This window comes from Bombina bombina, chromosome 5, assembly GCF_027579735.1.
Source record: "Bombina bombina isolate aBomBom1 chromosome 5, aBomBom1.pri, whole genome shotgun sequence".
Taxonomy (NCBI): Eukaryota; Metazoa; Chordata; class Amphibia; order Anura; family Bombinatoridae; genus Bombina; species Bombina bombina.
Window position 1 is genome coordinate 464,030,361 of NC_069503.1, and position 26,203 is coordinate 464,056,563.

The 26,203-nt window shown below is 37.7% G+C and overlaps 1 protein-coding gene across 5 annotated transcripts in view; it reads right to left on the reverse strand.

Moving 5' to 3' along the window:
- Positions 1 to 4,698: 4,698 nt before the first annotated feature.
- TRAK1 (trafficking kinesin protein 1) overlaps positions 4,699 to 26,203 on the reverse strand; it is a 353,264-nt gene continuing 331,759 nt past the window's right edge. For 3 of the 5 annotated variants that reach the window (XM_053714340.1, XM_053714338.1, XM_053714339.1), the window contains one exon: positions 4,699 to 9,506. In XM_053714340.1, coding sequence (XP_053570315.1) covers positions 8,720 to 9,506 — 787 coding nt within the window. In that variant the 3' untranslated portion in view covers positions 4,699 to 8,719. The remainder of the gene's footprint in view (positions 9,507 to 26,203) is intronic. The other 2 variants (XM_053714342.1, XM_053714341.1) reach the window with 1 other exon arrangement.

Sequence of the window (26,203 nt, forward strand, 5' to 3'; positions counted from 1 at the left end):
ATGCACTAATAAATAAAAAATAATTTGTCCCTCTCATATTTTTATCACAATGTTTATGTTATTTACGCTTATACAGGTTCATAATATTTCTTGGCAAATAAAGTCATTGCAAAAATCCATCAGGCAACAGTGGAGGCTTGGCAGTGGTCATTTCTATTCCTTTTTGCAATACTGACTTTTCTTACTCTCTCCCTTCTTAAAGGGACAGTCTAGGCCAAAATAAACTTTCATGATTCAGATAGAGTATGTCATTTTAAACAATTTTACAATTTACTTTTATCACCAATTTTGTTTTGTTCTCTTGGTATTCTTAGTTGAAAGCTTAACCTAGGAGGTTCATATGCTAATTTCTTAGACCTTGAAGGCCACCTCTTTTCAGAATGCATTTTAACAGTTTTTCACCACTAGAGGGTGTTAGTTCACGTATTTCACATAGATAACACTGTGCTCGTGCACGTGAAGTTATCTGGGAGCAGGCACTGATTGGCTAAACTGCAAGTCTGTCAAAAGAACTGAAATAAAGGGGCAGTTTGCAGAGGCTTAGATACAAGATAATCACAGAGGTTAAAAGTATATTAATATAACTGTGTTGGTTATGCAATGGGGAATGGGTAATAAAGGGATTATCTATCTTTTAAAACAATAAAAATTCTGGGTGTAGACTGTCCCTTTAAAATATAATTAAACTAAGAGCAGCTCCTTTTAGTGGCTTTAAGGGTTCGTTGCTGACAGTGCTCGAAGGTTGAAAGCATTTGTACTATATATTATTTGGTAAACTTGGTAGAATTACTCTTACTGTAGCCCTTCCTCATCTAGCAGTGTTCACTGTCTTTAAACATTTCATGTTTCAGGTATAGTGGGAAATTCAGCTACAGGAAGAGAGTCCATTTCAGTTTCAAGCAGTGGGATCTGTGATTTTATCCTGCTGCCTATGTAAATACTCACAGGAGTGAAAACAAGAGATATAGGGTTGGAGACACCTGGTATTATACCTGTGTGCTTGTTTGAGCCTCAATGCAACATTTTTACAGAGATTGGAAATTCCACTTTTAAGGGGATTGCTGGGAATTATAGTCTAACACAGGATTTCCCATGCTGCCTATATCTCTATAGATGCAGAGTTATGCACCTCCAGTGATCTGTTATAGTGAGTCAGACTATGTACAGTTACAATAAGACACATACACTAATATGAAGAGATATGAGTAAGAGGTGTATGAAGGATACTAACAAACAGAGGACTAGACTGCTAATTTACTATATTTAGCTTATATCAACAGTAACTTACGGCATATTTGAACCAAAGGCTAGTAAACCTTAACCTCTTCTTGAAATGTATCTTTTGTGATTCAGGCAGAGATTAGATTCGTTTATTGTCATTGTACAAAGTAAAAAAACAGAAACAACGAAATTATAATTGAAAATCTAACCAATCCCAAACACAGATAGTACTATAATGGTAAGACTAATAGATAACAAAAATTCAAGTGACTTGTGCAAAAAATTTCTATACCGCAAAAATAAACACAAACACACAGAGCACACAATTTTTTTAAAAAAAGTTTCCAATTTACTTCTATTATGAAATGTGCTTGGTCCCCATGATATTCTGTGTTGAAGAGATACCTAGCTAGGCAGATGGAGCACTACATGACAGGAAATATTGCTGCCCTCTATTGCTCTTGCAAATGGATAACATTCTTGCAAAACTGCTTCCATATAGTGCTTCAGAAATGAACAGGCTCACATCCCTGCTTTTCAACAAAAGATACCAAGAGAAGAAAGCAGGTCAATAGAAGCCAATTAGAATGTTGTTTAAAATTACATGCTCTATTTGAATCATGAAATTATTTTTTTGAGTAGTATATCCCTTTAAGGTTTCTTGGTGCTTCAGAAGCTGCTATATTTGGACCTTGTAAAATCTCATTACAATATGTTGCTTGCTCTGTTGTCTGACCTTTATAGTTTATAAATTATCATAAGAGCTAACTGCTTGGATATTGGGCTGCTAGTTTTTTTTTTCCTTTAGTGTACTCTACATGAACAGTGGAGTTTTCTGCTCTTTTAGTATGATGTTTCAGTCTACTGAATTAAGGGAATATTAAACAATAATTTAATTATGTGTAGTTGGGGGGAAAAAATCATTAGGTCTAGCATGTATTTACTGTTTAATATCCCTTTAATGCTGTGCAGTAGCAGATCTACTTAAAGGGACACTAAACCCAAAATATTTATTTCATGATTCACATAGGGACTACAATTTTAAACAACATTCCAACTGACTTCTATCATCTAATTTGCTTCATTTTTTAAATATCCTTTGTTGAAGAAATAGCAATGCACATGGGTGAGCCAATTACGAGGCATCTATGTTCAGCCACCAATTAGCAGCTACTCAGCATAAAAAAAATAACAATTACCCCCTAACAGTTAAACCCACCCACCCAACCAACCCCCCAAAATAAAAAACCTAACACTAAAAAAACCTAAACTACCCATTGCCCCTAAAGGGGAATTTGTATGAGCATTGCCCTTAAAAGGGCAATCAGCTCTTTTACAGCCCATTAAATCCTAAAAATAAAAAAAAATCCTAAAACTAAGCCCCAAATAGGTGGTACTCACCACTCCTGAAGTCAGGCGGAGGTCTTCTTCCAGGTGACTCTATCATCTTCTATCTTCATCCTGTGCGAGAGTGGCGTGGAGCAGAGGTGCAGAACAGTCTTCCCCAATGCGCGGATCCGGAGCAGTGGTCTTCATCGGCATGGAGGCTCCTCTTCATCTGATCTACGGCGTACACTAAAAATGGAATGGACGGTACCGCAATCAATTTAGGGTACCTTGCATTCCTATTGGCTGAAATTTTGAAATCAGCCAATAGGATTAGAGCTACTGAAATCCTATTGGCTGTTCACATCAACCAATAAGATTTCAGTAGCTCTTATCCAATTGGCCAATTTCAAAATTTCAGCCAAAAGGAATGCAAGGTACCCCAATAAATATAGGGTACCATGCATTCAATCTTCAGTGTGCAACAGACGATCACATGAAGAGGAGCCTCCACGCCGCTGAGGACCGCTGCTGAGGGTTTGTACATCGGAAAAGTCAGCTCCGCACCGCCTTCGCTTTTCAGATGAAGATAGAAAATGATGGAGCCGCCTAGAAGAAGACCTTCTCAGCCGGACTTCAGGAACGATGAGTACCTATTTGGGATTTAGTTATACGATTTTACTTTTTTTTTTTAAGATTAGGGATTGAATGGGCTGTAAAAGCGCTGATTGCCCTTTTAAGGGCAGTAAAAGAGCCGAAAGCCCTTTTAAGGGCAATGCCCATACAAATTCCCCTTTAGGGGCAATGGGTAGTTTAGTTTTTTTTAGTGTTAGTTTTTTTTATTGGGGGTTTGGTGGGTGGGGTTTTTTAACGGTTAAGGGGTACTTAATATTTTTTTAAATGTAAAAGAGCTGTTTAACTTAGGGCTATGCCCTACAAAAGGCCATTTTAAGGCCAATTGGTAGTTTAGAGGGTGTTTTTATTTTGGGGGGGCATTTTTATTTTCATAGGGATTAGGTTTAATTTTTTTATTTTTGATAATTTATTCCTGTAATTTTATTTTTTTATTTTTATTAATTTTAGATTATATTTATTTTGTAATTTGTGAGGTTTTATTATTTTAAGTGTAACTTAGTATTGGGGTTAACTTAGGGGGTGTTAGGTTAGGGGGCTTAGTAATTAAATAAGTTGTTTGCATTGTGGGGGGTTGGCGGTTTAGGAGTTAATAAGTTAATTAGGTTTATTGCGATGTGGGGGTTTGGCGGCTTAGGGGTTAATAGGTTAATTAGGCTTATTGCGATGTGGGGGGTTGGCAGTTTAGGAGTTAATAGGTTAATTAGGTTTATTGCGATGTAGGAGTTTGTTGGTTTAGGGGTTAATAGGTTAATTAGGTTTATTGCAATGTGGGGGGTTGGAGGTTTAGGGGTTAATATTTTAATTATGTTATTTGCGGATTAGGGGTTAATTACTTTATTTTTTTGCGATATGGGAGTTGGCAGTTTCGGTGTTTGTTAATACTTTGTGCGGGAGGTTAGTTTTTTTTTTTGTTATACTATGTTCGGGCGGTTAGGTTTTTTTAAATTTATTTCTCATATTGACCTTATGGACCTCATGTAAGGTCCATGAGTGATCTCTGACTTACAGAAGGCATACTATGTGGTATTGGGAGGTTTTACCACAATGTTGTTCAATTATACGTATGTTATGCTTATTCAAACCTGCTGTAGTTCTATATACTATTTCTAATGATGCCTTTACAAATAAATAAACCCCATGTTGCTGACTAGTCTTCGCTAATTATGCAACAGCACCATCTTGTGTCAGATTTACAGTTTTGCAGCTTCTATTATCCATAATTACTTCCATACATCCTAACAAGGACCAGTTTCTTCTGTATATTTGGTATTGCATTACCTAATATTGTAGGGATAAAACAAAACAGAATATATTACAAATTAATGCATATTTAAAAATAGAGATGGACTATGAGCATAAAACATCTAATTTTATGAATTATTGAACTCTTTTCTAAGATGCAAATTAATTCACAATTTAATTGGCTTATAAATTTTAGGAATAGTAATGTTTTATTATATGACCTTTTAAGTATGTTTGTGTTGTGGAATTTATTTGTACATAAATAAACACACATTTGTTTTGTAATGATATTTATTAGTGGAAAAGCAACATGTGAAAGCTTTTCAATCTGTTGCATCAAATTCCTGTAGGGGTAAAATTGCAAAACCGATTTTGCTTTAGTGAGGATTTTGAACAGAAAGTATGAGTATTTGCTTTATAACAGACCAAACAAAGGCAAGTCAGTCAGTAGCAGGAGCTACCAAACGTCTAAAGTTTTAGCAGCAATCTGTTTTAAACAGGCTCAGTGATTTAGATGGCCCCTTTGATAATCAAGAATAGGCCAACATTCATGCAGCCTTGATTTTATACAACAAACTAAACAAAGCAGCCAGTCTCAGTACTATTTAGAACACAGTGTATTTGTTTAACAAAATAAAATGACCCTGGCTATAGCTGTTTGATTTTTCTGTTATATAAATTACTAAAACAGTGTAGAGCCTGTGTGTGCGCGGTTCTAATGATATTAAAATGTATTATCTACTCAACTGTTCAGCAACAAGAGAAAACAGGCAGGTTTTCCATTTCCAAATCGCAAAGGTTGCAAACATGAAAGGATTTAAAAAAGCATTAAAGGGATATTCCAGTCAAAATTGAAATGCAGATACATACGTACATGTTTGGATGGAAACATATATACAATATACATATATTGGCAAAAAATGCTTCTAATAAACGTTATCAGTGTTTTAGTGTTAGCATTTTCTCTGCATGTGAAAGTGAAGCATAGCTAGAGATTCTCAGCACACACTGCAATAGCGTTTTAAACACTGCAGTTGCCTAGTGAGCCAGTGGGGCTTGTATCATGTCAGCAATGATGCATATTGACTCATTACAAGATCATGCAACCACCTTAAGCTCTCAGAGCAAGTGCTGTGTTTAAAATGCTGGTGCACGGAGCATACTTAAAGGGACACTGAACCCAACTTTTTTCTTTCGTGATTCAGATAGAGTTTGCAATTTTAAGCAACTTTCTAATTTACTCCTATTATCAATTTTTCTTCGTTCTCTTGCTATCTTTATTTGAAAAAGAAGGCATCTAAGCTTTTTTCTTTGTTCAGTACTCTGGACAGCAGTTTTTGATTGGTGGATGAATTTATCCACCAATCAGCAAGGACAACCTAGGTTGTTCACCAAAAATGGGCCGGCATCTAAACTTACATTCTTGCATTTCAAATAAAAATACCAAGAGAATAAACAAAATTTGATAATAGGAGTAAATTAGAAAGTTGCTTAAAATTGCATGTTCTATCTGAATCACAAAAGAAAAAATTTGGGTTCAGTGTCCCTTTAAGTACAGTCTTGAAATAGCTATAGCTTTTACTGCAAACATTAAAATACTTGTTTCCAAAACTGAAATGCACTATATGCATTCCAATTTTGGATGGAAAGTCCCTTCAAAGTCATTTTGTATTTTATCCATAAAAAAAATTAAGCACTACCTAACAAAAGATCTGCATACAAAATAAATGTTTAACAAACAATTCAAAACTGTCAGTTTGTTAGCAAAATTTGCAGTGATCTGTCTGGAGGCAGAGAAAGCCTACATTTTTCAGATTAAAAGAGATGGTAAAGTGAAAATTAAACATTCATGATTCTAATAGAGCATGCAATTTTAAACAACTTATAAATTTACTTTTAATATCAAATTGATTTGTTCTCTTGGTAGCCTTTGTTGATGAGTAAACCTAGAGCTTAGTACCATGCACAAGTATTTAGCAGTCTATGGAAGTAGTATTTGCAACATTGTATAACACTAATATAAACAAATGTTGCAAACATGACTGCTAGATGGCTAAAGACACATGCACACTCCTAAGCTCGGCTTACTCTTTAACAAATGATACTAAGAGAACTAAGCAAAATTAATAATAGAAGGAAATTGGAAAGTTATTTAAGTTGTCATACTCTACCCAGTCAATTTAAGTTTAATCTTCCCTTTACTGTCTCTTTATATGAAGGAAAAAACAATAGGCCAAATAAATCACAAAATGTCCTTTAATTAATAACCCCCTATCTAGTTTGCTCAGGTAAATCTACTTCAGGGCTAAAGAAGAGTTTAATTTTTTTATTTTTCTGACTCATATTCTTAAACGGCTAGAATCTGAAATCCTCATATTATAGCATTGAGAAACGGTGTTTGACACCTCTGACCGAGCATTCGAAAACACTAAAATTACATCTATTGGTGTTTGGCTTCCTTGTGCTTCAAACATTCCTCTGTCATAGGCTTTGCAAATCAGAGTATAAATGGTACATTAAACACTAAATACATTTCCAGCGCCTCCCTCTAATTATGGGTGCCACCATTTTGGAACCTACATTACATTGTAGGTATCTTAAGGAGAGTTGCTGCCCATGTGCAAAGACATCAGCAGAGAGAGATAGATTTCAACATGGCGGTACCCATGACTAGAGGGAGGTAGTAAATAACATCAATGCTAAGCTTTAAATGTATTTAGTGTTTAATGTCTCTATAATGTAGCAAGTAAGACTACAGCATTTTTGTGGCAAACAAATAATTATTCTGTATCTAAAAGATCTAGAAGTGAAAAAAGTAAACTATTCATAATCTAGGCTCATTAATATAGAGGGGGGGGGGGCGCAGTGATATACATAGGCATAAGTGGTATTTTTGGTTAATACAATAATGAATAGGCAGATTTCAAATGAAGGTATTATTGATAACAAAAATAATAAAAACTAAAGTAAATGACAGCTATATAAATGTATTGTTTGGCTGATGAGAAATAGAGGAAAAGGTTCTGCACCTTGTATTTTTATATTAACACGAATACCTTTTTTTGGAATAAAACATTTTAAAACCTGGGTGAATTAAATGAATATGATCAGCAGTGCTCTGGTTTTCCTTATCAAAATCCAAATAAGCAGTAGATTGTTTTGTGTGTACATCTTATACTGCATAGTGTAAAAAGAATTCCTTCATTAATAGTTCAATATTTTACTGTGCATCAAACGTATCCTAAACCCTAATCAAGCTTCAAGTATGGATCTCTCAGCAACAAGATGAGCAATCCGATTCATTTTAGTGTCTTTTCTGTCCCTTTTTAAAACAAAATCCTTACTCCATATGAACACAGTGCAGAATACACAGATTACAAAGTAGTCTTTCATGTATATGTCAAATAAAATGACAGTTAACTCACAACATGGTTTGGTCAACTGATAACATTCCCGCTTCTATTTTTTTTTTTTTTTTTTGTCCCTTTTGATTAACCTCTTCAAAGCTACAGAGGTTTGAAATGCATTTAAAAAAAAGGAAAGAAAAAAAGACTATGCTAATATAGTACATGCCATGTTTTACCAGCAATACTTATTTCTTTCTTTTATCATCACTAGAGCTGTGATGTGGATATGCATTTGGGAAGTACGAATACTCTGTGTGTAGGTTTCTGAATATTTAATCGATCCATAATAAATGGACGTAAGTGGAAATAAACATAATGCGTAATACTAAATGGCATTGTGAACTAGTATTTAAATGCCTTTAAGGCTCCATCACCTAGATATGATCTTTTTATACCCTTATGCTGCTGCAAGAGCAGAAATTCACTGCATTGCAGTATATTAATACCCAAGGCAGTGAAGGAGTTAACTTGAGATCTACGCAGCTCACTAGTTATTAAAAAAACAAACATCTTTGCATCATTCTACTGCCCTCAAAAAAAATAATTTATATTCAGTGCATACTAACCCTCTCCTATCGTCATCTATTTCATAAAATGTACATTATTAGCACATTATCTACAATAGTACAACCATGGTATGTCATTTATATCCACAAAATATCTTTAGTTACAATATATTTGATACTTATTTACATCTTTATACAAAGTAGAGTCTCTGTTTCTCATCTAGGCACAATGTTGATTTGTCGGTACAAAGAAGGAAGAAGGGTAGAGAAAGGATCTGTTCAGTCCGAGCCCCGGATTATTGGAAGCAAGTGGTAAATATTGCAGGGCCAATACTCTGTCATCCTTTTTGATTGGTGGTTACGCTGTTAGTATATAGCTTTTCACCGTAAGCTAGTCTGTTTAGGTAACTTTGCTCCCATGAGTATGCCTGATGTTAGGGTAGCTGGGCCTTTCATCTGCATGCTGGATCCCACCATGGTTGGGTAGCTACGATTTCTCCGGATGCCAGTGTTCAGCTGTAAGCCGCCTATGGCACTTGTTACAGCAGGGTAATTTAAAGGCAAACCTTCTTGCATATAGCCACCAGGAACATAAGCTCTCACTGGTCCCTGCGCACCAATTATAATAGGTACTCGGCTATCACATATAGATGATTGTGCTGCTCCCGGATCTTTGGCAATTCCAAACTTCTTGACTTTGTCCACCAAATTTAGGTTGGACACAGACACATCTGTCTGGCACTCGCTGCTGCAAATGTTCTTCTTTTCCCTCACCTCCTTTAGGATGGAGCTGGCAGGTTTTGAAGCCAGGAAATTATCATAAGGTGGGCTTGTGCACTTAAAGTCGAGAGGAGGGGAAGAACTTGGTGTCTGCATAGGTGAGTTTGGTGGAGTGGAAGGTATGATGGTCATTTTAGGAAGAGAATGGTTAACAATGGATGCCTCGCCGGCCCTATCCCAGCTCAGTGGATTGTACACAGCTGCAGAAATGCCTTGCTCCTTTAGTAGTCTCACCAATCCCAAAGATGTGCTCATAGTGGTGGTTGATTCCCTGAGATTGGTGAATGACTCGGCCAAGCTTAGACGTCGGGGGGTGCAAGGCGTGCTTGCTGGTGTTGACTTCAGATTGTTAAAGTTACCACAAGATAAAGTAGGTGCTGTATTAAGGCTGAAAAGAGAATATAAAAGAATACTGTTAAAATCATATCGAACCTTTAAACCAGAAATTTAGTATTCAGGCTGGTAGTACGATATTATCAGAAAAGCATGCTTTATGAAAATATATTATAGGTTTCATTGTAAGTAAACAAAACAATCGTGTTAGCCTTATGAAAGCAGGAGACAAATTTAAAAAATGATGACACAATTGCATGGCTATGTAGCCATTAAAGAGTATGAGCTATAAATATATATATATATATATATATATATATATATATATATATATATATATATATATATAAATATATATATATATATATATAATCAGAATTATTACAAACACAAACAAGAGAAATTTACACAACAGAATGTCAGATACAAAAAAAAAATTAGATTCAGAAGTGAATAATTCTAAAAAATTGTATAAAGCTTTATGTATAAAACACCTTTTCATTTAAACTGTCATTGTATTATTTGCAAAAGGAATTTCTTCCATCGCTCTGAAAAGTAATACCCAAGTACAAGATGTAGTTGACTTTGTGTGTGTGATTTAAAATAAGTATAAACACCCTTATGCAAAGTTATCGAAATTATACACATCCTCAACATAAATCCAGAAACTGTACAGCTGCCCCATTTCATTTTCAAAAAAATTAATGAAAGACATAGAAACCCTATCAAAAACCCTATCTAAACATTAAAGGGACAGTCTAGACCCAATACGTATTCTTTATTACTTATTGTTACATACCAAACAAGCTGTTTTCTTGTATGACAGTTTAGCAGTACACGTTTAAATTTTTTCAGTTAGCTATTTCAAATTGCACATGCACAAATCAGCATGTTAGTGTAGGAAAACTTATTTGAGTCGATCGTGATTTAACATACCAAAAAACACGCAATAGGTGGGCGGAGCTTGATGGCCATTTTCGGCTCCTAACAAATGAATGTTTAAAGGGACATGAAACCCACATTTTTTCTTTCATGATTTAGAAAGAGAATGCAAATTTAATCATCTTTCTAATTTACTTCTATTATCGAATTTGTGTTATTCTCTTGATATTCTTATATCTAGATATGCTCAGTAGCTGCTGATTGGTTGCTGCACATAGAAGCCTCATGTGATTGGCTCACCCATGTGCATTGCTTTTTCTTCAAATAAGGATATCTAAAAAATGAAGCAAAATAAATAATAGAAGTAAATTGTAATGTTGTTTAAATTTGTATGTTCTATCTGAATCATGAAAGAAAGATTTTGGGTTTAGTGGCCCTTTAAATGTCATGTAGTTCTTACAAACTTATAGACGTGCGAACAGTTGCAGGATGCTTCTCTGGTCTATAACAATAAGTAATCAAAATGACGTATTATGCCTAGACTGCCTAGTGGTCAATAGAACATTATTACAAAGTATGCATGGTCAGTCCAGCGCTTTACAGGCAGAATAGACTGTGCATATTACATTTTTTATTGTTTCCATTTCAAATTGAATTTGAATTTGAAAACTAACTTTGATATATAAATTCAGATAGTAAATCATAGGATATTTCACTTTTTCTACATCAGACACAAAAGCGATAACTATATGCTAAAATAATATTATGCTTCAATATCTTCATATAAAATAGAATGTCTTGCTCAAATTTTTGCTTATATAATACTATGTGTTATAATTAAGCGTAATTTAAAAAGAGATTCTTATATGTATGTATGTATGTATAGCTTCTTACAAAATATAATGCAAAGCATATCTAAGTTATACTTAAAAGTAGAATTTAAAAATAATAATAAAGAAACTATGCAGCAAGCTTAAAGGGACATGGAAAAATTAATGGGACACTAAAGTCAAAATGAAACTTTCATGATTCAGATAGAACATACAATTTCCAATTAACTTCCATTTCCAATAAAATTCCATTGTTAAATTGCCCACAGCCTTTCTATAGTCACATTTCGAGGCACCAGCTCCTACTGAGCATGTGCAAGAGTTAACAGTGTATATGTATAAAAGTCTGATTGGCTGATGGCTGTCACATGATACTGGCGGCCTGGAAATAGAAGAACATTTTGAAATTTCTCAGAAAAAATGTGCTGCTCATTTAAAATTAAGTAAATGCTATTACTTTGTCTTTTTTATTATGTGCTTGTTGGTTACACAATTCTACTGTATTTAAAGTAAATGTAAATTTTGATACTAAAAATTTGATTAAAAACAGGGGCACTTTAATTCATCAAAATTTACATTTCACTCCTGTTGTGAAAAAAAACACCTTTTAATCTTGACAGCCGCTCCAGCTTCCTCCACCCGTCGCAAAGCCTCTTCCTGGGTCTAAAATAAGAAATCTGGCTTCCTCCAATCATGGCGTTGAATCAGACACTGATTCCCCGGAAGGGAGGCCGGGATTGGAGGATGACCTATCCATCATTTCTGACGTCAGAAATGGATTGCGACGACCGGAGGAAGCTGAATCTGCTGTCAAGTTTAAAAGGTAAGTTTTTTTTCACAACACGAGTGAAATGTAAATTTTGATGAATTAAAGTGCCCCTGTTTTTAATCAAATTTTTAAAAACCGGGCACTTTAGCATCAAAATTTACATTCAATTTAATGGGTCTTTAAACTTTCATGGTTCAAATTAAGCATGAATTTTTAAAGTTTTTTTCAGTCTACGTATATTATCATTATCATCAATTATATCAATTTACTTTGTTCTCTTGTAATTCTTTGAAAATCCCAACTAGGTAGGCTTAAGTGTAGCAATGCATTATTGGTGATTTGTGGCTGCACATGTATTTTTTTATTGGCTCACGAGATGAGCTCAGCTAGCTCCCAGTAGCACATTGCTATTCTGAAACTGTCTTTAAAGGGATAGAAAAGTCCAAATTGAAATGTGCATGAGTGCATTTCAATGTGAAATATAAGCATTTCTTGCAATATAAAAGTTAATACAGTTTAACAGCAGCATACACACATATCCTGTGAAGTCCTGGGTGTCAGTATTCAAACATGAATTTGCTGGTGTTAATCACATTGTTCTATGTAACTGCACATTAATCAGTCTATCTGCCTATCTGCCTATTGATGAAACATACTGATGGTAGAGAACTGAAAAAAGGTTATTTGACATGAAAAGAACAATGTACTCAAAAGCAGCCTATAAACAAAGGAAAATTGCTCATGCTCGTTGAATTATAGGCATATGTGCTTAACGCTGCTCTTTCAGTTTGAAAGAAAATAATAACAGTCATGGGCAGAAGCTAAATGTAAAAACTCTGAAAAGTGTGTCTATATATATATATATATATATATATATATATACACACACACACACACACACACCAGCAATTAAAATTATGGGGAGGCGAAAAGTGAGTTTAAAATCCTCCACTAAATACAAAATGTAGAGAAAATAACTACACAATTAGTTATTTTCTCTACATTATATATATATATATATATATATATATATATATATATATATACACACACACATACATACATGTGTGTGTGTGTATTTTATATATATATATATATATATATATATATATACACACATACATGTGTGTGTAAATATATATATATATATATATATAAACACATATATACATACATACATGTGTGTGTGTGTGTGTGTGTGTGTGTGTATATATATATATGAATATATATATATATATACATACATGTATGTGTATATATATATATATATATATATATATATATATATATATATATATATATATATATATATATATATATTGTCACGAATACCTCAGGATTTAGCTGCTAAGGGGTTAATTCTGTTTAGTTTGTTTTTCAAGAAGAATTGTGTCCTGTGCTTGTTTGTGTTTTCTTTGAAGTGCCAGGAGCCTCATAAATGCTTTGTAGTATACACTGAATAGATCTTTATGACTCAAGCTGTCAGCTCCAGAGATACAACACAGTGCTTCTTCCCCATATCCTGAGGAGGTCAATAAAAGGACATTGGTATAATGTATATACATGTTTAAAACTGTTATGACATTAAATGAAGGGAAATATGACAACCTATGTCATATTTGATATCCAACCGATTCTCCCAATGAAACTAAGATATTCCCGGTATGTATATATGAAGATAGCTTTACCTAGCAGAAATTATAATGGATTCTATCATTTCAGGCAAGGGTTTAGTTTATTGAAGGTCATAAAGGACAGGGGGTTCCTTAGCCCGTCTAGGAGGGTGTGGTCAGGCAACTTGATCTCTGGAAAATATGTATAAAGTTTGATGTTTCAGCATGTAAAATTGTTCATTCTACAAGGGAGGCTTCCACAGCGTGAGTGACCATTTTCTTTTGCCCATCTCTCATTGGGGGAATGAAACTTGCAGTGCCTATGGCACAAGTATATCTTGATAGGGGAGCGGGGAGAGGTTTAAGAAATGTGGGGGTATCTGAAAATATTCCTACTGGGTACTGATCTGGGTAGATTGTTATCTCTTTATGTGTCTGACAATGCTACATGTGACCTAGTGACATTAGTTGCAGACCCTTATGTGAAAAGGGCTGTGTGTGAAAATGCTCAGAGACAGTATGATCAGAAGGGAGGACAGAGTGCATGTGTGCAAAGTGCTGTGCCTGAACTGGGGGTGTCTGTGCTGAGTTGTGAACCTGTAAGAGGAGAAACTGACTGTGGAGAATGACGGATAGATGGTGTGTGTCTTCCTGTAATTAAACCAGCAGTACCTGCAGAATTACAGTTAACTTTACAGGGTGAGACTGACGGGGGAGAAAGGCAGATAGACTGTGTGGGTCTGTCTGTGCCTGAACCGAGTTTAACTATACAGGGAGAAACCGTCTGTGAGAGGAGGCAGATGAGTGGTGAGTGTCTGTCTGTGATTGAATCAGTGGATTCTATAGGAGGAGGTGAGACTGACGGGGGTAAGAATGACTGGGTGACTTGGCCGCTGGATGATGTGTGCCAGTCTGGGCCAGGACCAATTGAGTCCCCTGTGGGAAGACAGGATATATGGGAAAAATGGCAGAAGGAAGATATGTGTTTGTCTGCACCAGTGTCAGAAGGATCCCAAATTCTGTGTGGGGATGCAAAGTGGCAGACTGACTGTGAGAGAGAGCAGGGGGAAAAGGTAGCCCACTCTATGATAGAAGCAGCAGAGCCACAGATTTCAGAGTGTGTGGGGGAGGAGGGTACAGGATACTCTCTGAGGGACCCCCAGAGTGAGGGTGAAAGATTGTGGGTGACAGAGACCCCAGTAACCTCAGCTGTGACCTATAAACAGACTGCACAGACTAGGGGACAGAGACTGACACATACTGCAGACACCGGGGGGAGGAGTACAGAGAAGTGTATTTACACAGCCCCACAGTGCCATTCAGCAAATACACTGATAAGTGTGCAGCATCAGGGTCCTCAGCAGCTAGGACCCACAGTGGAGAAGAGGGGGCCGTTAGTCAACCTCCTAACAACCATAACAGAGTGCAGGAGTACAGGAATTCTACTCCAGTGGGAGGGCAAGAGCCCTGGGTAGTTAAGCAGCAACTGACAGCACACAATATGTTCAGAGAGCACAACATAGGTAGCAAGACCCTAGGCTTCACAGGCACTTCTGTAACATGGGATGATGTGTTATTCAGGGATAAGATGCAAGCCTTATTGGGGGAGGTACCTGCAAAACCCAGAGATGCCATATTCCCACAAAGACAGTTGCAGGATTTTACTGCCAGAGAGGGAGTGTATGAGATGGTGCAAAATGTTCTTGTACTAACGCCCATGAGACAGAACAAACTACAGGATACATGGGAGGGTCCCTGCAATATATTAAATCAGCTGGTTAGAGCGAATAGTGTGTCACTTTTAAAAGGAGGGCATCCTGTCGGCAAAACGGCTATGTGCAATTTGTCTGGCAATGGCGTTATCACCGCAAGGGGAAGCTCCCTTTGATACGCATCGGGAGTGGCTTGTAGCCACCCACTTTTGTGTCTCTTATTGGGGGAGGTGTCACGAATATCTCAGGATTTAGCTGCTATGGGGTTAATTCTGTTTAGTTTGTGAACTAAAAACAGTTATTTGTTTTTCAAGAAAAATTGTGTCCTGTGCTTGTTTGTGTTTTCTTTGAAGTGCCAGGAGCCTCATAAATACTTTGTAGTATATACTAAATAGAGCTTTATGGCTCAAGCTGTCAGCTCCAGAGATACAACACAGTGCTTCTTCCCCATATCCTGAGGAGGTCAATAAAAGGACATTGGTATAATGTATATACGTGTTTAAAACTGTTATGACATTAAATGAAGGGAAATATGACAACCTATGTCATATTTGATATCCAACCGATTCTCCCAATGAAACTAAGAGATTCCCGGTATGTATATATGAAGATAGATTTACCTAGCAGAAGTTATAATGGATTCTATAATTTCAGGCAAGGGTTTAGTTTATTGAAGGTCATAAAGGACAGGGGGTTCTTTAGCCCGTCCAGGAAGGTGTGGTCAGACAACTTGATCTCTGGAAAATATGTATAAAATTTGATGTTTCAACATGTAAAATTGTTCATTCTACAAGGGAGGCTTCTACAGCGTGAGTGACCATTTTCTCTTGCCCATCTCCCTGGGAGCAGACTTATAAGCTAGGAAAGTATTAGGTCTGTTATTTTCTTCATTTTATTTTAACCTGTTTGCTGTGTGTAATTGTATTTGTAACAACTTTTTATTAATAATGCATTGTGCATAATATTTTTGGCATAATAAATAATTCCTTTAATAAGTGTTAGCCTTTGTCGAATAATTTAACCACGTTACTGAAAGAGACTGGAATATTAGAACTGTATAATTTAGGTGATTTTCTGCTAAATTGTATTCAGAGAGTTAATGTGTAAGTCTGGGGTTTTTCTTAGGATTTTCCCTTTAATAACTTATAAGTGGTGGCAGCTTAGATATTGTAGTTAGTTTAGTGTGGGTGGCATTAAAGGGGAGTTTTGGGCATTTCTTTTACGTCTAGTACAGACTGGAGAGTGTTGTTAACCCTTGCACCCACTGAACTAAATCACAAGCTTATCTGGTGTGGCTAGATTGTGACATATTAGTGAAAGTAGAAGGGGTCTGATAACCCTTTCTGTGCCAAATAAGTGACTGGCGTAGGGTTGGATAAACTTGGTTCATCACACACACACATATATATATATATATATATATATATATATATATATATACATACATGTATATATATATACATACGTGTGTGTGTGTGTGTGTGTGTGTGTGTGTGTGTGTGTGTGTGTGTGTGTGTGTGTATATATATATATATATATATAGCAAAACAGGAAACAGCACTCTCTGGACTTAAGTAAAAAACAAGTAGTTTATTCAGTAACGTTTCGGGGAATGCTCCCCTTCATCAGACCAACAACATACAAGTGAAGCAAACATTTAAGCATACACAAACCCCTCCCCCTAGTGCAAAAAACCGCCAAAAATGGTTGCCATAGCAACCAAACAACCAGTTCAAAGTAAATACATTTACCAATGCAACAATGACATCAAAGAAACCAGATCATTATGGTTAATTAGCATCAGGTCAATTAGCAAATCAACACATCATCCTACCACATAATACACCTGCTGTATATTAGTACTTCTAATACCCCAGTGGCAGTGTGTCCTTTTAAAGAGACATATCACAATATTATTAGCTAAGTACAGGAAAACAAGAATGTGTAGAAAAAAGGGGTTGAAAAAACGTTTAGTTAAACATCGGCACCTCATCATATTGAAATGCAATTCACGTAATGCACTTATAGTTAATGCCTAACTCATAATACCCGTACTACATAGTCAAGGGTCATGTGTACCATTAATGCTATAGACGCCAATAACAGCAAACTCGTTATTCAGATACCTCAAACGATGTGACCGTATTACATGCACAAAGTGTAGCACGACCTATGTAGTCACCCTGTTCAGCATCGGACCAACCTCGCGCTGAATCTAGCACAGTTACTAGCGGAACAACAAGGGTTATGCGCATGCGTGTAAACCCGGCGCAGTCCGGCCCCCAATGCTCCAGCTAGGTACCCAATAGGATAGAAAGGACAAGCCCCCACACCGGACAAACAGAGTTATTAAAATGGCATGGTAAGAGGGTGGGCCCCAAGGTACTACTAAGGGAAGGAAGGGTCCGGGTCATGAACGTAATAAATGCAGCAGGATATGCAGTAGAAGATAGTACAACACACCTAATACCCAGATAACAGGAGTCACCCACTTAGGTGTAGTAACCCAGCTAGTTCAGTCTGACATACACGATGAGATGGGTATATGTGTCTGTCTTTTCTAACCTGTCAGCACCGGTCTTGCGGTCAAGACACCTATTGTCCCTGCATAGGCAATTTTACAGGGTCACATAAAGGTTGTCTATAAGTGTGCGCATGCGTGTCAGCCATGCCCGGTCAATTATTATTGGTATAAGGCAAGGTCCCTGATAGGTCGTATGGGACAAGCCCCTATCCCTGTGTGAGTAACAGTTTTGCTAAGAGATAGGGGGGCAGGGGTCCAAAGACAAAAGATATGTCGGTCACAGTATGTTTCAGGCTGATGCTATGATTACAGGTTTGCTAGAGTCCGGTGGCCCAGAATTATAAGGATCGCTATAAAGGAAAAGAGACCCCTAAACTAATGTGAATAAATACATAGTACAGGCAGGTCCCATCCCCCTAGGTACAGAAAATACTAGTGCTAACAGGGTTCCGTAGTGCAAGGTTAATAGCACCAGCACTCAGTGATGTGTCAACACTGCGGTGTGCATCAAAAGTAACATCCACTAGTGTACATAACAGAAACAACCTAAATAAGGGTACACCCATTGGGCACCCCTCCTGGAGGGTAAATATGGGCAGAGCCTACAGCCAATCAGCAACCAGACTTCATGAACCCACTGTGGATAAAAGAATGCATACATAGTATCAGATACTGTACAAACTATATTAATCCCCTTAGAAAGATACAACCAGATACATTAGAAGCGTAAACAGCTCAGTTCATAAAAAACAATGCCAGTCTATCCCCATGTTCAAACCTCTGGGGTGTATAGTGTCCAGTTTGAAAATCCACTCGGCCTCCTTCTGTAGGAGACGGGTGTCCCTGTCACCTCCCCTAGGCATTGGGGGTACATGATCGATGAGTTTAAATCTCAGGTCCGCCACAGAGTGACCCTTCTCCATAAAATGTCTGGCCACCGGTTGGTCACTCTTGCCTTTCTCAATTGCCGTCCGGATGGCACTCCTGTGATTAGCCATCCTTTTCTTAATGTCATCTGACGTCTTACCTATATAGAATAGGCCACAGTTGCAATTCAGCATGTACACCACAAATTTTGTGGTACACGTAAGGAAATGCTTGATCTTGTAGCTTGTGTTATTGTGTGGATGTTTGAACTGCTTGCATTGCAGCATGGCGTTACACGTTACACAACTCGGGCACTTGTAGGAGCCCCTTTTGGTGTTTGTCTTGACCTTGCTGTAGCTATCAGTTGGATCAGTGTTCATTAAGATGTCTTTTAGGTTTCTTCCCCTCTTATATCCAATTCTGGGTGGTCCATAGTCGTGGTATGGTAATGATGGATCAGTCTGGACAATATCCCATTTCTCTTTTAAAGTAACTCCTAGTGTTCTCGTGCTAGGGGTGTATGCAGTGACAAAATTCATCCTCTTCTGTTGGTCTCTTTTTGGCATTTTCATGCTCAACTGGGTCCTTGCTTCCTTTATAGTGTTACCATTGTATCCTCTGCTGTAAAACCGTGATTCCATTTCTTTCAGTTGTACCTCACGGTTTTCCTCTGATGTGTTATTGCGGATGACTCTCAGCAGCTGTGCCTTAGGGATGGCTTTTATGAGTGATCTTGGATGGTAACTAGAAGCATGTAGCAGTGTGTTTCTGTCGGTAGACTTTTTAAATAAGGTGGTACCCAATCTGTTGTTTATCTTATAAATTCTTAGATCCAGGAAATCCACTTCATTGTAGCTGGACACTTCCTTCAATTGAACCTGTGTCTGTTTTCTTCCAATCCCTTTCCCTGGAAAAAGTCACCCAATTTCAGCTGCCTCTGGAAACGCATACTGTCAATATAAGTAGTGAAGTCATCAGCCTTAGTTGTGGGTACAAAGGAGAGGCCCTTCATAAGTACCCGCCTTTCGTTGTCATTCAGGACATGCTGGCTAAGATTGACCGTTACATCCTCCTCCTCCTGCGGGGTAGTGGGGGTCTTCTTCCAAAATCCGCCCCTGCGTGTATGCGGTCTTCGCCCCTTCCCCTGGAGCGGGTGGTAATGCCTAAAAAAGGCTGAGTGCTGTGCTGGTTCTCATTCTCCTGTGGCCGGTCACCCGAGTAATCCGTGTCGGAGCCAGAACTTGAATCCACCGTGTTCAGTTGTCGGTGTGCATATGTTCTAAACCTTCTTTGTCTTCTTGGCTGGTACTGGGCTCTTTCAACCGGTCCAAGTGTCCATCGGTAAACCTTTTTATCCTTATAATCCTCCATAACATAACCAAGTTTTTTGTTTTTGAAGGCAATTAAGGCATTGTTGTATTCCCGTAGTTGTGTGTTAATCTTGTCCATCCAGTTCTCTGATTTGTCCTGCATCAGGATCTGGCCTTTAACTTCCTCCAAAATGTTTCCAGAGGCAGCTGAAATTGGGTGACTTTTTCCAGGGAAAGGGATTGGAAGAAAACAGACACCCCTTTAAGAAACCAAGTACATTTGAACCACCCACGACGAATCCAAGTATTAGAACTTATACTCGCCTTATCCAACAAAGATTGAGACAGAGGGAGCAAGGCCTAACTAGAAATAATATGACAACAACTGACTGGGAAGCTGTTCAATCCCTTAGAAATGACTCTACCATTGTCATACGCCCAGCGGACAAGGGTGGTGCGGTTGTCCTGCAGGATTATCAAGATTATAAAACTGAAATAGATAAACAACTGGCGGATGTCTCAACCTACAAAGCCCTACCTTGTGACCCCACGATTACCTATAAAGCACGGATTGACTCAGTTATTGAACATGCAGCACAAATGAACTGGATAGACCCAACCACCAAGGAATGGCTAACCACTAACAACCCAGTCAGGCCTATTCTCTATACACTCCCCAAGATACACAAACAATTGGTACATCCACCTGGACGCCCCATTGTCTCAGCACGGGGGTCACTCCTACAACCCCTGGCTAAATATGTTGACTCTATGCTACAACCACTGGTTGTAAACATGCGCTCATACTTAAGAGACTCCACCACACTCATTGCATATCTCACTGACATATCTGACATAGAGCCAGGAGACGTGCTTGCCAGTCTTGACGTCACAAGCCTCTATACTATTATACCGCACGAAATGGGGATGGAGATAATTACCAACTGCCTTGAAAGATGCCCATATGTGGGTCCCCCTACCAGCTTTATTATTGAACTTCTATCTCTATGTCTTAAGCTGAACTACTTTAAATTCGAAAGGAGATTTTATCTTCAGCTCATGGGAACGGCCATGGGCTCGAATATGGCACCTGCTTTTGCAAACTTATTCATGGAACATGTGGAGGAAAAGGTGTTCAAGGTATATGACAATCAACAAGTACGCTTTTACAAGCGCTACATTGATGATATCGTTGTAGTCTGGAGAGGCACGATTGAGTCCTTTGGCGAGTGGGTCAAATCCCTGAACACAATAGGGGGACAGGTTCAATTGAAGGAAGTGTCCAGCTACAATGAAGTGGATTTCCTGGATCTAAGAATTTATAAGATAAACAACAGATTGGGTACCACCTTATTTAAAAAGTCTACCGACAGAAACACACTGCTACATGCTTCTAGTTACCATCCAAGATCACTCATAAAAGCCATCCCTAAGGCACAGCTGCTGAGAGTCATCCGCAATAACACATCAGAGGAAAACCGTGAGGTACAACTGAAAGAAATGGAATCACGGTTTTACAGCAGAGGATACAATGGTAACACTATAAAGGAAGCAAGGACCCAGTTGAGCATGAAAATGCCAAAAAGAGACCAACAGAAGAGGATGAATTTTGTCACTGCATACACCCCTAGCACGAGAACACTAGGAGTTACTTTAAAAGAGAAATGGGATATTGTCCAGACTGATCCATCATTACCATACCACGACTATGGACCACCCAGAATTGGATATAAGAGGGGAAGAAACCTAAAAGACATCTTAATGAACACTGATCCAACTGATAGCTACAGCAAGGTCAAGACAAACACCAAAAGGGGCTCCTACAAGTGCCCGAGTTGTGTAACGTGTAACGCCATGCTGCAATGCAAGCAGTTCAAACATCCACACAATAACACAAGCTACAAGATCAAGCATTTCCTTACGTGTACCACAAAATTTGTGGTGTACATGCTGAATTGCAACTGTGGCCTATTCTATATAGGTAAGACGTCAGATGACATTAAGAAAAGGATGGCTAATCACAGGAGTGCCATCCGGACGGCAATTGAGAAAGGCAAGAGTGACCAACCGGTGGCCAGACATTTTATGGAGAAGGGTCACTCTGTGGCGGACCTGAGATTTAAACTCATCGATCATGTACCCCCAATGCCTAGGGGAGGTGACAGGGACACCCGTCTCCTACAGAAGGAGGCCGAGTGGATTTTCAAACTGGACACTATACACCCCAGAGGTTTGAACATGGGGATAGACTGGCATTGTTTTTTATGAACTGAGCTGTTTACGCTTCTAATGTATCTGGTTGTATCTTTCTAAGGGGATTAATATAGTTTGTACAGTATCTGATACTATGTATGCATTCTTTTATCCACAGTGGGTTCATGAAGTCTGGTTGCTGATTGGCTGTAGGCTCTGCCCATATTTACCCTCCAGGAGGGGTGCCCAATGGGTGTACCCTTATTTAGGTTGTTTCTGTTATGTACACTAGTGGATGTTACTTTTGATGCACACCGCAGTGTTGACACATCACTGAGTGCTGGTGCTATTAACCTTGCACTACGGAACCCTGTTAGCACTAGTATTTTCTGTACCTAGGGGGATGGGACCTGCCTGTACTATGTATTTATTCACATTAGTTTAGGGGTCTCTTTTCCTTTATAGCGATCCTTATAATTCTGGGCCACCGGACTCTAGCAAACCTGTAATCATAGCATCAGCCTGAAACATACTGTGACCGACATATCTTTTGTCTTTGGACCCCTGCCCCCCTATCTCTTAGCAAAACTGTTACTCACACAGGGATAGGGGCTTGTCCCATACGACCTATCAGGGACCTTGCCTTATACCAATAATAATTGACCGGGCATGGCTGACACGCATGCGCACACTTATAGACAACCTTTATGTGACCCTGTAAAATTGCCTATGCAGGGACAATAGGTGTCTTGACCGCAAGACCGGTGCTGACAGGTTAGAAAAGACAGACACATATACCCATCTCATCGTGTATGTCAGACTGAACTAGCTGGGTTACTACACCTAAGTGGGTGACTCCTGTTATCTGGGTATTAGGTGTGTTGTACTATCTTCTACTGCATATCCTGCTGCATTTATTACGTTCATGACCCGGACCCTTCCTTCCCTTAGTAGTACCTTGGGGCCCACCCTCTTACCATGCCATTTTAATAACTCTGTTTGTCCGGTGTGGGGGCTTGTCCTTTCTATCCTATTGGGTACCTAGCTGGAGCATTGGGGGCCGGACTGCGCCGGGTTTACACGCATGCGCATAACCCTTGTTGTTCCGCTAGTAACTGTGCTAGATTCAGCGCGAGGTTGGTCCGATGCTGAACAGGGTGACTACATAGGTCGTGCTACACTTTGTGCATGTAATACGGTCACATCGTTTGAGGTATCTGAATAACGAGTTTGCTGTTATTGGCGTCTATAGCATTAATGGTACACATGACCCTTGACTATGTAGTACGGGTATTATGAGTTAGGCATTAACTATAAGTGCATTACGTGAATTGCATTTCAATATGATGAGGTGCCGATGTTTAACTAAACGTTTTTTCAACCCCTTTTTTCTACACATTCTTGTTTTCCTGTACTTAGCTAATAATATTGTGATATGTCTCTTTAAAAGGACACACTGCCACTGGGGTATTAGAAGTACTAATATACAGCAGGTGTATTATGTGGTAGGATGATGTGTTGATTTGCTAATTGACCTGATGCTAATTAACCATAATGATCTGGTTTCTTTGATGTCATTGTTGCATTGGTAAATGTATTTACTTTGAACTGGTTGTTTGGTTGCTATGGCAACCATTTTTGGCGGTTTTTTGCACTAGGGGGAGGGGTTTGTGTATGCTTAAATGTTTGCTTCACTTGTATGTTGTTGGTCTGATGAAGGGGAGCATTCCCCGAAACGTTACTGAATAAACTACTTGTTTTTTACTTAAGTCCAGAGAGTGCTGTTTCCTGTTTTGCTACATTTCAACTACTCTAGCACCCTGGCCCTTGGAGAACTGTTTGTGAGAGTGCAACTGACTCTTTTTGCCTATATATATATATATATATATATATATATATATATATATATATATATATATATATATATATATATATATATATATATATATATTACACTGAATTTTTGTGTTTAATTAAAGGGAAATGAAAGTGCAAAAATAAAATGCTTTGATATGAACACATCTGATGAGCCAATGACAAGAGACAAATCTGTGCAGCCACCAATCGCCAGCTAGCTCCCAACAATGTAGGATATGTACATATTTTTCAAGGATACGAAGAGAACAAAGTAAATTTGACTTTAAAAATATCCTAGAATGACATGCTCAATCTGAATCACGTTTAATTTTGGCTTTCCTACCCTTTTATCATTTTCTAATATATTGTAAATATGCAGATATATTTTTACGTGTACTGATTGTACATATACAAATGGCAATCAATCTGAATTTTAAGTTACCAAAAATATCAGTTTTTCAACCTGAACCTGAAGAAGAGGATTATATATCCTAGAAACGTAAATACATTGTTTAGGCAGATTTTGTGAATATCCGGTGAGTGTTGCAGTTTGTTTTTTGATATTTTACAAGAGCAAGCACCCAGGTGGAAGTCCTTGGAGGGTGGATTCATTTTCGCATAGTGATATATATATATACACCCCTTATGTATGCTTTTCAACAAATGACACCAAGAGAACAAAGCAAAATGTAAACTCTCAAAATTGTGTGCTCTATCTTTCCATTAAAATGTAAAGGGATTTAAAAGTAACATTAAAATGCTTCAATATTAGCTAGCTAAACACATCTAGTCAATGACAAGAGAAATACGTGAAGCCACCAATCACCAGCTAGCTCCCAGTACTGCATTGCAGCTGCTGCTGAGGATATGTAAATATTTCTTTCAAGAAAAGATTTCACAAGAACAAAGTAAATTTGATAATTGAAGTGATTTTTAAAGTGTCCTAAAATTACATGTTCTATCTGAATCAAAGAGCTTATTTTTTTACTTTCCTATCCCTTTATTTCTGACTGTTGTGCCTCTGTAACTGGTTAACTTAGTTTGCAGTCCCTTAAAAACCAAGTTGAAGAAGTTTATCCTGTAACCAATTAGATTCAAATGTAAATAATCCCCTATATTGAGCTTTGGCATATGCAAGTACACAGTATGCACTCCACCCTCTCTGAAGCTAGTCTAACACACAATAAAGATACATTTCACAGGTATTTTGCCGCAAACAAGCTAAACAAATAATGAGGATGCATTGCAATTATATTATTTGCTTAAGTAAACATTTTACAGCAAATTATATGAAGGTAATTCTAAAATCTACTCCCCACAACATTTGTGTTTTGATATCCACATTATAGCTTCTAATAATAATAATAATAATAATGCATGCACATATGTCCTAGACCATGATACCAAACACGCAATATACAAATTACAGCATGTGCTGTCAAGCCACACCACAAACAATGTTACTGAAATAAAACCTGATGCCACACCTTGAAGGGTTAATAAAAAAATAAATAGGCTGTTGTTAAGACTTCTTTGTTTGCATTTTTTGAATTCTGCTATAAAATATCTGCAATAGTTTAATAATGAAATTCATTGGAGGAAGCAGGATTAGTCATTGCTGACGTGTGAATAGAGGATCTCTATGTGGGGGAAGCTGCTCTGGCTGTGAAAAGAAAAAAAGGTAATTTTTTTTAACAAAACGGCTGCTTTGTAAACTTTGATGAATGAAAGTGCCTATGTTTTTAATAGTATTTTTAAAAAATGGGCTTTCATTCACCAAAGTTTACCTTCACATTAATGCATATTTTAAACAAGACAGGATATCAAATTTATTAAGAACATGTTTTCATAACTATAATATTATGTGCATTTTCTCAGTGTACATAAAGTAAAAGAATGACTGCATATCTGTGCTTAGAGACACAATAGGCAAAATCGGTTTATAGTACATTGAGAATTCCTTCAGAGAGTGACCTAATTCGATAAGAGGAGACGTTGTTGTAAGTTTATTTTTCACATGATAGAACCGTTTTGCATGCTTGTCCGTATTCCTTCCATGCACGTGCAATAGCTAAACCTAATCTTTACAAAATAAGTCACAGGTTAGCAAGTGTTATAAGGACCCTACATAAAATAGTTAGGAAGATACATGATGCTTTAGTTGTGTTAGGATTAGGAGAGTATCTACATAGCCA